Source organism: Rhinoraja longicauda, chromosome 10 (genome assembly GCF_053455715.1).
Source record: "Rhinoraja longicauda isolate Sanriku21f chromosome 10, sRhiLon1.1, whole genome shotgun sequence".
Classification (NCBI taxonomy): Eukaryota; Metazoa; Chordata; class Chondrichthyes; order Rajiformes; family Arhynchobatidae; genus Rhinoraja; species Rhinoraja longicauda.
The window spans coordinates 18,298,208-18,312,958 of record NC_135962.1 but is presented as its reverse complement, the minus strand read 5'-3'; the positions used below and the strand labels follow the sequence as shown (position 1 = coordinate 18,312,958).

Genomic DNA, 14,751 nt, shown 5'->3' with positions numbered 1-14,751 from the left:
TACAGTTACAAAGAAAATGCAGATAGAAAAGAGCGCAGGGTCTGCATAAGGTAGATTGTGATATCAGGACTAGACCCTGGCTTATGGGAGAATCATTCAGTAGTCTGATAACAGTGAGGAAGAAGCTGTTCCTGCTTCTGGTTGTACTTGTTTACAAGCTTTTGTATCTTCTACCTGATAGGAGAGGAGAGAAAGAATGGCTGGGGTGTTGAACAGAATATACATTTTTTTAAATAGTTTATTTGTATAAAATAGAATAGAACCAGTTTCAGGAATTGGAATCTAATATTTTTGACCTTCCTTTTCCTTTTCATGTGACTTGCATTAATCTTTAAATGAGAGAGCAATTTAATTGATTGCAATTACATTCCAACTTCTTAACTTTATTATTAGACTTATATAACTCATTAATGAATTGAAGAGAAAGTTTTGCCAAGTAAAAATGAAAAGTAGGGCAGTTTGCAAAATGATTACGACAAAGGAATGTTTTCAATGTGTGTTTAGCCAACTTGGCTGTGAGCACACTGGTTGGATCAAATAGTGATGTTTATAGGTCATATTGGAAATAATTAGCTGACGGGCTTTGGGGCGTTCGGGAAGATGAACAGGTCAATATGTAAAAACCTACAGACGAACAAAGTAGGGACAGGAAGAGGCAACTTGGCCCTTGGATCCTGCTCCACCATTCAATGAGGGCATGGCTGATTGGAATGCACATCCCGTTGGAAAGAGTTTGATTGCATTTGACAATCCCCTTCTGCTCATCCAGAAGCCAAACCAACCATTAAAGTGAGATGATTCCAACAAAATATAAACTAGATTGATGGGACTGACTATATAGCAGCTGAAAAACATTAACTAAAGCATGCTGCATCATTTATTAGCCCTTAAATATGTCAAGAATATCCGAAAGTAGCAACAGCTGAACCCATCAGATGCCAAGGTTCCAAGCCCCAAACAAATAAAGGTGTAATTGGAAATCAACACTTGAGTATCTCAGCACCTTGCTTCTGCCGCCCAGAGGTGTGTGCCTTATTGGTAGAGGCCTCAGAACAAATCATGTGTTCATTCACTCTGTACTTTGTCTGGCATTGCTGTTTTCCAAGGGAAGATTCAGATCATTTAATAAAAAGATGCTTTGCAACTGAATCGTAAAATAAACAAGTTGACAGTTCATCACCAAGATTATCTTTGACTATATTAGCTGCGCTAACATATTGTGCAGCAATTCCCTTTATTTACTTACATTTTAATACTGAACCGTGACAATCTTATAGCCATTAAATAAGCAGCAGTTATAATAATAATAATAATAATAATATATTTATTTTATATAGCGCCTTAACACATGCACAAAGCGCTTTACAAATACAATTAACATAGAAACAAACAGACAAACAGACAAACTATCCTGACGGAAAAGCGGCGAATAATCAACGCCAGCGTCCTCTCACGTCAGGGTCCGGCAGTAGACATTAAAGAACACAAGACACACAGATACAATTTTTTACACAAAACAGCCATCACAGTGATTGCTCTAGGCATACCCTCACTGTGATGGAAGGCAAAGTCTTATCTCCTCCTCGTTCTTCTCCCGTGGCGCCACGAGGCGATCGAGGCTCCCAACCCCTTGAAGCCCCCACCGGGCGATGGAAAGTCCCAGGGTCGAGCCGAGCAGGCCGAAGAAAGTCCTGAGCCCCCACCGGGCGATGGAAAATGCCGCGGCCGAGCCACGCAGGGCGATGAGAGTCCTGAGCCCCCACCGGGCGATGTAAAGTGCCGCGGCCAGGCCACGCAGGGTGATGAAGGGCCTGCGGGCGGGTTGATCGTGCCTCGTGCTTCGGGGCGGTCGAAGCTGCTACGGCTGGAGCTCCCAAAAGCCGGTCGCCAGCCAGGGACCTGCGAACTCCCGATGTTGCGGTCTGCAGGGCCCACGGCCGAAGCCTCCGAGATGGTAAGTCCAGGCCCTGCGACCGGAGTCTTCAAGGTCGATCCCAGCTGGAGGCCGCCGACTCCACGATGTTAGGCCGTAGCGCGAACGGAGATACGACACGGTAAAGGTCGCATCTCCGTTGAGGAGGGGATTTAAAAAAAGGTTTCCCCCAACCCCCCCACCACCCCCCTACATACACAGAATTAAAAATAAAACAAAACGTACATTTAACATCAACAATGACAAAAAAACACCAAAAAAACCCGGAGAGACTGCCGGTGAGCCGCAGCTGCAGAACACAGCCACGCCCCTTTTCATATGACCTCCTTATTGTAATTGCAGTGGATTTATGAAGTGAATTAACTTCAGGGCTGCCTTTGATGTTTTAAAGAACCTGGCCACTAGTTTGGGATATTCAGGCAACCAGCCAAGACCAGTTATTCCACTCTTGCCAACAGTGCATGGAACATAGAACAGTGCAGTGCAGGTCAAGGCACGTTAGCCCAAAATACCAATGTAATCTCCTCTGCCTGCACATTTTCCATGTCTCTCCATTCCCTGTCCATCCATGTATCTATCTGAAAGTTTCTTAAATGCCCCGGTTGTATCTATCTCCCCCACCACCCCTCGCAGTGCAATTGAAACTATGAATCTATCCCAGTATAAACAGTGTGATATACTCCAGAAGACAAACTTACAAGTCAAGTCAAGTCAAGTTTATTTGTCACATACACATACACGATGTGCAGTGAAATGAAAGTGGCAATGCCTGCAGATTGTGCACAAAAAAGAATTACAGTTACAGCATATAAATAAAGTTAATAAGTTACTATAGTGTCGACAAAAATTTAGTCTCGGGAGTTATAAAAGTTGACCGTCCTGATGGCCTGTGGGAAGAAACTCCGCCCATGGTGCTTTTCCCGATCAAAGGAATTCCAAGGGTTGTAATGCAGGAAATGCAGCAGTTAATATAGGCATAACAAGTACTGCAAATGGCATGAATAAGTGATCAGATTACTTGTATTAGGAGGTTGCTGAGGGATAATTGTCAGGATAAGTGACCCTTGGAGCTGCGTGGGCCTGATCCACCCGCCGAACAACCACGATGCCGACGACCGTAGCGATGACCGAAGACGGGAACGCACCCCGGTTGGCCCAACTCGTACCACAGGCCTCCCAGGGGGTTGCGGTGAAGCCGGGTGGCGAGGCCTGTCTGGGCTGAAGGAGCCTCAGCGGTGGCGGCGATGGGAGCCTCGGCGGCAGCAGCAGGAGACTCAGCGGTGGCAGCGGGTGCCTCGGCAGTTGCAGGAGCCTCGACGGCAACGTGGGCCTCGGCGGCAACGTGGGCAACGGGAGCCTCACGGTCGATGAGCGTGAGGGGGGAGGGGAAGACAACCCCCCCCCATGGGGACCCGGCATGGGGGGACCGCCATGGGGGGCGGTGGGAGAACAAAGGGGAACCCGGTGTGGGGGAGGGAGGCACTAGCTTTAGAATCCTCTGCCCTGGGGATACGTCTGTGATCATTTGTTCATTTGAAGGCGCTGTGCACGCGGCAGCCAGCCAACAGTCGTTTGCCTTTTTCTTCTTGTTTTAACTTTAATTTCAAGGTTTTTGTGTACCTTGTGAGCTGTGACTGTCGGCAGACCAATTTCCCTCCGGGAATGAATAAAGTTTTACCGTATCGTATCGTATTGTATCGTAAACAGCCCAACCTGCGAGCCCTTGGTTAGAAGTTCTTCTCCACTAGAGAAGGTATGTTAAAGGCATCCCAGTTTTGTGCAAGGGCAATCTCCTACTACTCCCACCATCAGCCTGATTCTATTCAAAAGTTGACCTGGGTGCCAGAATAAGCCTAACACACCAAGCCTCTTGATGGCTGGAGAAGGGGTGGCAGCCCAGGGATAATGGTGGAGTGGGATGAGGACTAGATTTGGGAAAGTAGATTGGGAATGTAAATCAAAGTCAGCACTGGGTGATGGAGAAGAGTCAGCAGTTAGGTACAGTGAGTGGGAACAGCTTGGAAAGTACTTCAAAGGCAGCACAGTGGCGCAACTGGTAGAGCTACTGCCTCATAGCGCCAGAGATCCAGGTTCAATCCTGACCTTGGGTGCTGCCTGTGCAGAGTTTGAATGTTCTCCCTGGGACCGTGTGGGTTTCCTCTGAGTATTCTGGTTGCCTTTCACATCCCAACGACGTGTAGGTTTGTAGGTTAATTCTCTCTGTAAATTGTCCCTAAAGTGTAGGGAGTGGATGAGGGAGTGGGATAATATTAATCTAATGTGAATGAGTAAACATAAAATGCTGGAGTAACTCAGCGCAACAGGCAGGATCTCTGGAGAGAAGGGATGGGTGACGTTTCGGGTCGAGACCACTCTTCAGAGAAGAGAAATTGACATCGGCGAGACCAAACGCAGGCTCGGCGATCGTTTCGCTGAACGCCTTCGCTCAGTCCGCCTTAACCAACCTGATCTCCCGGTGGCTGAGCACTTCAACACCCCCGCCCACTCCCAGTCTGACCCTTCTGTCATGGGCCTCCTCCAGTGCCATAGTTTGGCCCACAGCAAATTGGAGGAACAGCACCTCATATTTCGCTTGGGCAGCTTGCAGCCCAACGGTATGAACATTGACTTCTCCAACTTTGGATGTGGTGTACCTCGACTTTCAGAAAGCCTTCGACAAGGTCCCACATAGGAGATTAGTGGGCAAAATTAGGGCACATGGTATTGGGGGTAGGGTACTGACATGGATAGAAAATTGGTTGACAGACAGAAAGCAAAGAGTGGGGATAAATGGGTCCCTTTCGGAATGGCAGGCAGTGACCAGTGGGGTACCGCAAGGTTCGGTGCTGGGACCCCAGCTATTTACGATATACATTAATGACTTAGACGAAGGGATTAAAAGTACCATTAGCAAATTTGCAGATGATACTAAGTTGGGGGGTAGTGTGAATTGTGAGGAAGATGCAATAAGGCTGCAGGGTGACTTGGACAGGTTGTGTGAGTGGGCGGATACATGGCAGATGCAGTTTAATGTAGATAAGTGTGAGGTTATTCACTTTGGAAGTAAGAATAGAAAGGCAGATTATTATCTGAATGGTGTCAAGTTAGGAGGAGGGGGAGTTCAACGAGATCTGGGTGTCCTAGTGCATCAGTCAATGAAAGGAAGCATGCAGGTACAGCAGGCAGTGAAGAAAGCCAATGGAATGTTGGCCTTCGTAACAAGAGGAGTTGAGTATAGGAGCAAAGAGGTCCTTCTACAGTTGTACCGGGCCCTGGTGAGACCGCACCTGGAGTACTGTGTGCAGTTTTGGTCTCCAAATTTGAGGAAGGATATTCTTGCTATGGAGGGCGTGCAGCGTAGGTTCACTAGGTTAATTCCCGGAATGGCGGGACTGTCGTATGTTGAAAGGCTGGAGCGATTGGGCTTGTATACACTGGAATTTAGAAGGATGAGGGGGGATCTTATTGAAACATATAAGATAATTAGGGGATTGGACACATTAGAGGCAGATAACATGTTCCCAATGTTAGGGGAGTCCAGAACAAGGGGCCACAGTTTGAGAATAAGGGGTAGGCCATTTAGAACGGAGATGAGGAAGAACTTTTTCAGTCAGAGGGTGGTGAAGGTGTGGAATTCTCTGCCTCAGAAGGCAGTGGAGGCCAGTTCGTTGGATGCTTTCAAGAGAGAGCTGGATAGAGCTCTTGAGGATAGCGGAGTGAGGGGGTATGGGGAGAAGGCAGGAACGGGGTACTGATTGAGTGATCAGCCATGATCGCATTGAATGGCGGTGCTGGCTCGAAGGGCTGAATGGCCTACTCCTGCACCTATTGTCTATTGTCTATTGTCTATTTAGATAGTTCCTCTGTCTCTCTCTTTTTTCCCCCCTCCCCCTTCCCAGTTCTCCCACTCTTCCTGTCTCCACCTATATCCTTTCTTTGTCCCGCCCCCCTGACATCAGTCTGAAGAAGGGTCTCGACCCGAAACGTCACCCATTCCCTCTGCCTGACCTGCTGAGTTACTCCAGCATTTTGTGATACCTTCGAACTAGTGTGATGGTCGGTGTGGACTCGGTGAGCTTGTTTCCATGCTGTATCTCTAAACTAAACGAAACCCTGCCATACGTTCTTCAATTCAACCTGAGATCAAGCAGCTTGCGTTTATCAATGATGTTGTGGGATTCAGACCTACTGTATCTACCCTGCAAAAACCTCAAGCTGATAAGGGAATAGTTGAAAAATGGCGACACAAGAGATTGCAGATGCTGGAAACAGGGACAACAAACAATTTGTCGGAGGAACTTGGTGGGCCAAGCAACATCTGTGGGGGGAAAGGAATAGTTGATGTCTCCGGTTGAAAACCTGCATCAGAGCTGAGAGTCGAGAAGGGAGATAACCATTATAGAGAGGAGAAGGGGAGTGGTGAGTCAGAAGCTAGAGGTGATCGATGAACCAAGGAGGGGTGAAGGGATGACGATACTTCAATCACGTATTTTAAACTGAAGTCTTTTGTTGCCAATAAAATTGATGAACCCTGTGAGCTTTAATGCTGCATCCTGTCAGTGCTTCAGGTGATAAAACATTCATGGCATCTTGAACACTCACAGAGAAGCCCAGTGTTCAGAAGCAAAGATTGGTTCAGCACTGCATCGTGGAAGCGTTCACTTCATTCCTTGAGGGAAGTTATTACCAGAAGGTTTGTTTACCTCAGCAGCCAGGCCTACCATTCGCTAATGGTCATTTGTACCACTATAATTTATTCCCAGAGAAACAAAACAGTGACACAAAATTTTGTTGCACAGAATATTTATAATAAATCTGAGTTATTCTGAATTCTCTTCATTGTGATATCAAACAGCTGCCTTGTAAAACTTAAACTATTTGTAAGAAGGAAATGAAATAATGCAATGTCAAACATTCTGTTCACTATAATTGGACAGAACATTTTGGATTATGGTTGGTGTGTCTCATTTATAGCTGGGGTCCAAAACAGTTTAGACGCAGAATAAATTTTCAGTAACTCTCCTGCAACTAAGTGCCTTGGATCCTGCATCTTACGAATTTCTCTGTATCCCACATTAGTCATGCTTGAATGGAACTGCCAATTTACAAACGACGTCTGCTAAACTTACGGTAAATAAAAGACACAAAGTGCTGTCGTAACTTAGCGGGTCTCCAGATATGTTGCCTGACCTGCTGAGTTTCTTCAGCATTTTGTGCCTTCTGCAAACCAGCATGTGTAGTTCCTTGTGTCTCAAAGTTATGGTTAACTCTGACGTGGCCCTCGACACAGCAATTGTATTTTTATGGTCAAGAAGCAACATGTCAAGGAACCACTTGTGCTTTTTAAAAATGTAATAATTTCTTGGACATGGGTTTAGTTTAGTTTAATTTAGGGGTACAGCGTGGAAACAGGCCCTTTGGCCCACCGAATCCACGTTAATCAATGAAACCCATACACTCGTTCTATCCTTCACCCAAGGGACAATTTATAGAAGCCAATTAACCTACAAACTTGCACATCTTCGGAACATTGGAGGAAACCGGAGCACCCGGAGAAAACCTACACAGTCACAGGGAAAAGGTACCAACTCAATACGGACAACACTGGCAGTCAGGATCGAACCCGGATCTGTGGTGCTGTAAGGCAGCAAGTCTACCACTGCGCCACCGTGCCGAGTGCTGCTGAGAAGAACGACCATTATTGCCCAGCATAATTGTTCTTGAGAAGGTGGCATTGAGCCATAAACAGCTGCAGTCCTTCACATTAACTTATTCCTACAGTGTTGATTGATGATCACAGTGTCCAGGGAACAGATCCAATGAAGTATTGGCAATGTGTTTCCAAATCAGGGTGGTAAACAACAAGTGCAATTGGTTTAAATCAAACATGCTTGCAGGTAGTAGGTTTGGGAGCTGGTGTAAGAGTAGTCCAATTGAGTAAATGTTGGGTATTTTGTGGATGATAACTATGATGCACCACCGATGAAGGGAATATTTGTTTAGGATGGTGTGGATGGTGTCAGTCTTGCAGGCTGCTTTGTCCAGGATGGTGTCGATTTTTCAAATATCAGAAAATGAAACAGTGCTCATCCAGTCAGGCATGTGGGGAATATTTATATGACACCCCTGACTTTACCTTTGTACATAGTGAAAGGTTTGAAGATATGAGGAGGTGAGTCATTCGCAGCAGACAAAAAAACTGCTCTTTGTGCCATCATTTGTATGTGAGAGGTCCAGCTGATTTTCTGTTCAGTGATGACTCCTCAAATATTGACAGTGGGCTACTTGTGATGGTAATGTAGCTGGATGTCAAAAGTACGTGCTTAAGACTCTCCCTGATAGATGGTCACCTCCAACAATAGAGCACTTATGTGGTACAAATGTTGCTTGCCATGACTGAATTTGACTGTGACTGAATGTTGTCTAGGTCTTGCTGCAGGCAGGCATGGACTGCATCATTTACAGAGATGTGAATGGAATTGATCACTGTATAATCATCAAAGAACAACTGTGCTTATGACTAATGTAGAAGAGTGGCTATTGATGAAGCAGCTGAAGATAGGAGGATTTACACAATGCCCCAAGGAGCTTCTACATTAATGTAAAAGAAAGAAATGTTGGAAATCAGTATCCAGTTCACACCACTTGCAGTAGGTAAAATGGTAGAAGATTGCCTCAAAAGGGCAATAAAAAATATAGATAATACTCGAACTGTTAAAATCATGCATTATTTTTGTTTATTAATGTTTCATATGCAGAGGTACAGTGAAAAGCTTTGTTTTGCATGCTTAGCTTAGTTTATTATTATCTCGTGAAAAGTATTTTGTTGCTTGCTATCCAGTCAACGAAACGACTATACATGATTACAATAAAGCCATCCACAATGCACAGATACAGGATAAAGGGTACGATGTTTAGTGCAAGATAAAGTCCAGTAATGTCCAGTTAAAGATAGATTATTTAGATAAGGTTCCCCAGGAGGTAGATGGGAGGTAAGAACCACTCTCTAGTTGGTGAGAGGACAGTTCAGTCGCCTAATAAAAGCTGGGAAGAAACTATTCCTATCGAATCTGATCAAATTTACCACACTTAAATACAATCAAGTTAAACTCAAGTGCAATAGATAGAGCAAAGGGGAAGATACAGAGTGCAGAATATAGTTCTCAGCATTGTAGCTCATTGTGGGTAGTGATAGACTTACAGATGGGGAAAAAAAGGATCCAGTCCTGATTGCATGTACTAGATTACAAAATTCACTCCAACGGATCCTAATTTTTTTTTAAGTCAATGACTGCAAAATGAAAAAATACTTTGTGTGATGGGTGGTGTGAGAGAGTGACTGACTAGAGAGAGTGCAAAAGTGGGAAATGGAAAATCAGTGATGCGCTACTTCAAACCAAGGACAAACACAGTAAACCTGCTCTGGAGTCTGACTTGCAGTTGTCATATTGATCTGATCTTGTCTTTGTTACCAGCACTTACTCAAATTCAAATGCTTTTTGTCTGATTCACAGGAGTCGACTTCAAAATGAAGACAATAGATGTGGATGGAATCAAGGTCCGAATACAGATTTGGTGAGTTCTGAACGGGATGTCGATATCTGGGCATTTTGTTGCTCTCCTGGAATTATACGAGTAATCTTAACAAAGTGAAACAATTACCTGATTTAGCTTGAAGATAGAAACAAAATGCTGGAGTAACTCAGCGGGACAGGCAGCATTTCTGGAGGGGAATGGGTGATGTTTCGGGTGGAGACCCTTCTTCAGACTGATGTCAGGGGAGAGGGATACAGAGATAAGGAAGTATAAGAAAATAACTGCAGATGCTGGGACAAATCGATTTATTCACAAAATGCTGGAGTAACTCAGCAGGTCAGGCAGCATCTCGGGAGAGAAGGAATGGGTGACGTTTTGGGTCGAGACCCTTCTTCAGACTGAAGAAGGGTCTCAACCCGAAACATCACCCATTCCTTCTCTCCCGAGATGCTGCCTGACCTGCTGAGTTACTCCAGCATTTTGAGAATATACAGAGATAAGGAAGTGTAAGGTGTGAAAATAGGACAAAGTAAATTTAGATCAAAGAAAATGTAGAATAGACCATTGTTAGCTGGGAGAAGGTAGCACAAAGAAAGCAGAGGTAATATGTAGTCAGAGACAGTAAGACTGGTCGGAGAACTGGGAAAGGGGAGGGGTGGAGAGCGAGGGAAAGCAAGGGTTAGAGAAGTCAATGTTCATACTGCTGGGGTTTAAGCTGCCCAAGCAAAATGCTTATTTTTATATTGTCATGATTTTGTTGAGGCCAATGAATGCTGTGAAAGGTGAGGTGACATTGCCGAAATTGAGCCAAGTCTATTGTCAGATGCCCAGGTATAGTAAGGTACAGGTACAATCCTGTTTGCAGCAGCAGCATCATTGGCACATGGACACGTCAGAAAGCATGCACAACAGAAATAATACATGAATTGTGCAAAAAGAAAAGACTCTGCAAAAAATAAGATATTAGTGCAAAAGACACAGAGAAAACAGATCCACGGTAGTGCAAGCGATGGTCGTAGTGCTCCCTTCCCAAGATAGGATCAGGATTGTGTGGGAAGGAACTGCAGATGCTGGTTCACACCGAAGATAGACACAAAATGCTGGAGTAACTCAGCGGGTCAGGCAGCATCTCTGGTTGACCTGCTGAATGTTTCCAAATACCCCTATCACAGAAAGTCAGTTCATTTCCAAGGACCTTAAATGGGAGGCCACCATCGACTCCACAGTCAAAAAGGCCCAACAGAGGATGTGCTTCCTGCAGCTGCTGAGAAAAGACAATCTGCCACATAGAATCTGTCCTCACCTACTCCATCATGGTCTGGTTTGGCTCAGCCACCAAGCATGACATCCGGAGGCTGCTGCGCATCGTTCGATCAGCCGAGAAGGTTGTTGGCTGCAACTTCCCCCCCCATTGATGAACTGTACACTGCAAGGGCCAGGAAGCGAGCGGGTAAGATTATCTCTGACCCCTCTCACCCTGACCACAAACTCTTTGAAGCACTTCCCTCTGGAAGGCGACTCCAGACTGTCAAAGCCGCCACAGCCAGACATAAAAACAGCTTTTTTTTCCACGAGCAGTAGCTCTACTCAACAACCAAAAGTCTGTAGCCTCCTTTTGCTCTGGTATTTTATTTCATTCTTCACATGTTTAAATCATAATGTTTTATTCTTAATTGTTTACTGTATGTCATGTTGTTACTTACGAGCAAAGCACCAAGGTAAATTCCTTGTATGAAAACATACTTGGCTAATAAAATTTATTCAATTCAATTCAATTCAATTCAATTCAATTCAATTCAATTATTGAGCTTCAAAAGGATTATCATTGCAGTTATAGCACACTCTAGTTCTCCCTGCGAATTAAGTGCAAATTTGTTCCATTCGGACAGCTAGAGCTCAGAAAATATCAGTGATCCTTTACATTTATCAGGGACTTTAAGCATTGTTATGGATACTGAAGTCCATTGTTGGTGTGAATGGACTTGATCCATGCAACACATGCTTTGGTCGTGATAAAAAAGCAGGCTATTGTGATCCCTGTCTCAGGTTGCATCTGTGAGGTAAGAACTCTTTGTTCCTGTAGATATTAGAAACTCAATGAAGAGATTAAGGACCTTAAAGGCTGGTTACCTTGGTATCTGGCTCTGATGTTATAAACACCATATCATTCTGTCCTTTTTTGGGTCTCAAATAATGGGTCAACAAGAATGTGTGTGTTCTCTTCATCTTGGCTGAGGCATTGGTCAAGGTAAGTTTTGGTGGTAAGCTCATATACTCCATATCTTTCATGTTCTGTTGTGCCAGATCGACACCAGCAAACCCTGTGGGAAATTCCCCCACACTCCACCCACACCACCTCAAATTCACCCATTTGTTACATTTGTTAGGGTAGGTTTAGAGGGATTTAAACAACTTGACAAGTGTATTTTTTTTCACACTTTTGCTACCATTAAAATCTTAATCACCTCTGCTGCTGTTACTGTAACTCAGATTATCTTTTTTATAAATTTAGGTTACCAGATTGGACAGCAAAAACATTCATCTCTTTTAGTCCCTCTTAACTTTCTCAATGCTAATTAGCTTTGTAAAGAACAGGTTAGTCCATTTTTAAAAAAGACACAAAGTGCTGGAGTAACCCAGCGGCCAGGTGGCATCTCGAGAGAACATGAATAGGTGACGTTTCGGGTCAGGGTCCTCCTTCAGAACGGTCTGGTCCATAGTTTGTGGCAAAAGTAACAGCACAAGCGAATTCGGTGAAGATCCATTTTATATTTTGGAACTGATTTTTGAAGTGCTCCCATAATCTGGCCCAGGGATTCTCTGATTCTCTGATTCTCTGCACAGAACAAAGGGAAGAGAAACAGAAAATACCTGTTCACATTTCAAGATGTTTTGGAATATTGTTCTGCTTATTGAATTTTTGGTCTCCTGGTCTTTCAGAAGGTTTATAACTAACCAGTTCAGTTCCATAAACAATAAAACAATAAATGGCCTTACATATTTAGGTTTAGGTTTATCAGTATCACGTATACTGAGGTACAGCAACAAGGTTTGTTTTTCGTGCAGATCATTTATATACATTTGGACAGGTACATGGATCGGAAAAGCTTAGAGGGAGATGGGCCAAATGCGGGCAGGGTGGAGTAGTATATATGGGGCACCTTGGTTGGCATGGGCCAGTTGGGCAAAAGGGCCTGTTTTCATGCTCCATGACCAGATCAGATTCTTCATTTTTGTGTTGTAGTTTGCAGTTGTACCAGTGTGCACAGCCCATACCATTCCACGATTCTTCCTGTGTTATTTACAGCACTGCATTTGAATCTTTGGACTGGTATTGGTAAAATCAATGTTTAACCTGATTGCATCTCAGCTTCTTGTGCTAAACTCACAGGGAAGCTGCTGCCTATTGCCTATGGGAAGAAATAAGGATGATGCCAATTAAAAAATTGTGATTTGTGTATGTCTATACGTGTTATGTATATTTGGGTATGTGTGATGAAGTTACGGAAAAGAAAGAAAGTACTGAATCCTGAGTCACTCTGGATCTCCCTTTTCCCATGGTCCCCATGGTCCCCATGTTCCCCAAAGATGCAAAAAGCTTTGAGGAGAGAGAGCGAGAGAGAGAAAGAGAAAATATCCTCCGAAACAGTACGGGAGCATTCAAGAGAGCACACCGTTGAGGTTACATCCATTCCAAAGCACCAGAATGGCATTGATTTGAATATATTTTAGCATCTTCTCAGAGTTAATAAGCTGAGTTTAAGTTTAGTTTATTGTCACGTGCACCAAGGTACAGTGAAAAGCTTATGTTGCATGCTAACTAGTCAGTGGAAAGACAATACATGATTACAATTGAGCCATCCACGGTGTACAAATACATGGTAAATGGAATAATGTTCATAACGTTCAGTGCAAGATAAAGACCAGTAACGTCCGATCATAGATAGTCCAAGGGTCCCCAATTAGGTTGGTAGAAGCTCAGGACTGCTCTCTAGTTGTTGGTAGGATGGTTCAGTTGCCTGATAACAAATGGGAAGGAAAATGTCCCTGAATCTGGAGGTGTGGGTTTTCACACTTCTGTACATCTTGCCTGATGGACATGGGAGTAGAGGGAGCGATCAGGGTGTGACTTGTCCTTGGTTGTGCTGGTGGCCTTGCCGAGGCAGCATGAGGTGTAAATGGAGTCAACGGAAGGGAGGTTGGTTTGTGTGACGGTCTGGGCTGCGTCCACAATTCTCTGCAATTTCTTACGGTCTTTGATGGAGCTGTTCCCAAACAATGCTCTGATGCATGCCGATAAAATGCTTTCAACGACACATTTGTAGAAGTTGGTGAAAGTTGTTTGGGGACATGACCTGAGCTTCCTAAGCCTTCTGAGGAAGTAGAGGCTTTGGTGTGCCTTTCTGCCCTTTGTGTCACTATGGGATTAACTTGTAAAATCTACAATCTTGTTCTGAGTTTTATCTCAGTCTCATTTTGCTCTCCCAAACATGCTGAGTTGAGCAGATTTCTGTGAACAGAATTGATGCTTGGTGAATTTCTAAATATAAATGCAGAATAAAAGATTGTATAGAACCATAACGCTGAATCCCATCTGTGCAGCGTACCTGATGGCTCAGTGTTGTTTTGGTCTCTCCGACATTTTAGCATCACTTGGTTATTCCAACTGCCCCGCCTATCCCTGTGGTTTGTCTTCATTACATTCTGTCAAGTAAACAGTCACCAGTTTTTGGTTTTTCTGCCCTTTCTACCAGCAGCACTTTAACATGTGAAGCTCATGGATTTGCCGTCTATTAAAGCAGCAGAGTTATTGTCTATCTTTAGGCAATCTACGTGGATCCGCATCAATGGCTCTCCTCTCCTTTATTTCATTAAAGATCTCAGTCAAGTTTGTCCAAGAAAATTTGCTTTAATTATGGCTGTCATTTAGTGACATGGTCTTTTCAGCAATAATTAACTCTGCCCTGGACTCTTCCCAGCACAGTCAACTTTGTGTAGCTTACCACAATTAAGGATTATGTACACTTGGCATCACCTACACCAGTTACCGGAGGTTTCAACTTAAGGCTGTTTGTTCTTATTGATCATGGTTATCTGATTCCTCAGAAAATAGGCACAGTGGTGCAGCTGATAGTGCTGCTGCCTAACAGCTCCAGAGACCCAGGTTCGATCCTGATCTTGGGTGCTGTCTGTGTGGAGTTTGCACATTCTCCGTGTTACAAGCGTGGGGTGCACATCCCCAAGACATGTGTGTTTGTAGATTATTTGGCCTCTGTAAAACT

At 44.2% G+C, this 14,751-nt stretch overlaps 1 protein-coding gene across 2 annotated transcripts in view; it reads left to right on the top strand.

Annotated features, from left to right (window-relative positions):
• The window catches only part of rab15 (RAB15, member RAS oncogene family), a 128,672-nt gene that overhangs the window by 72,038 nt on the left and 41,883 nt on the right, over positions 1-14,751 (top strand). For both annotated transcript variants that reach the window (XM_078406312.1, XM_078406311.1), the window contains one exon: positions 9,448-9,508. In XM_078406312.1, coding sequence (XP_078262438.1) covers positions 9,448-9,508 — 61 coding nt within the window. The remainder of the gene's footprint in view (positions 1-9,447; positions 9,509-14,751) is intronic.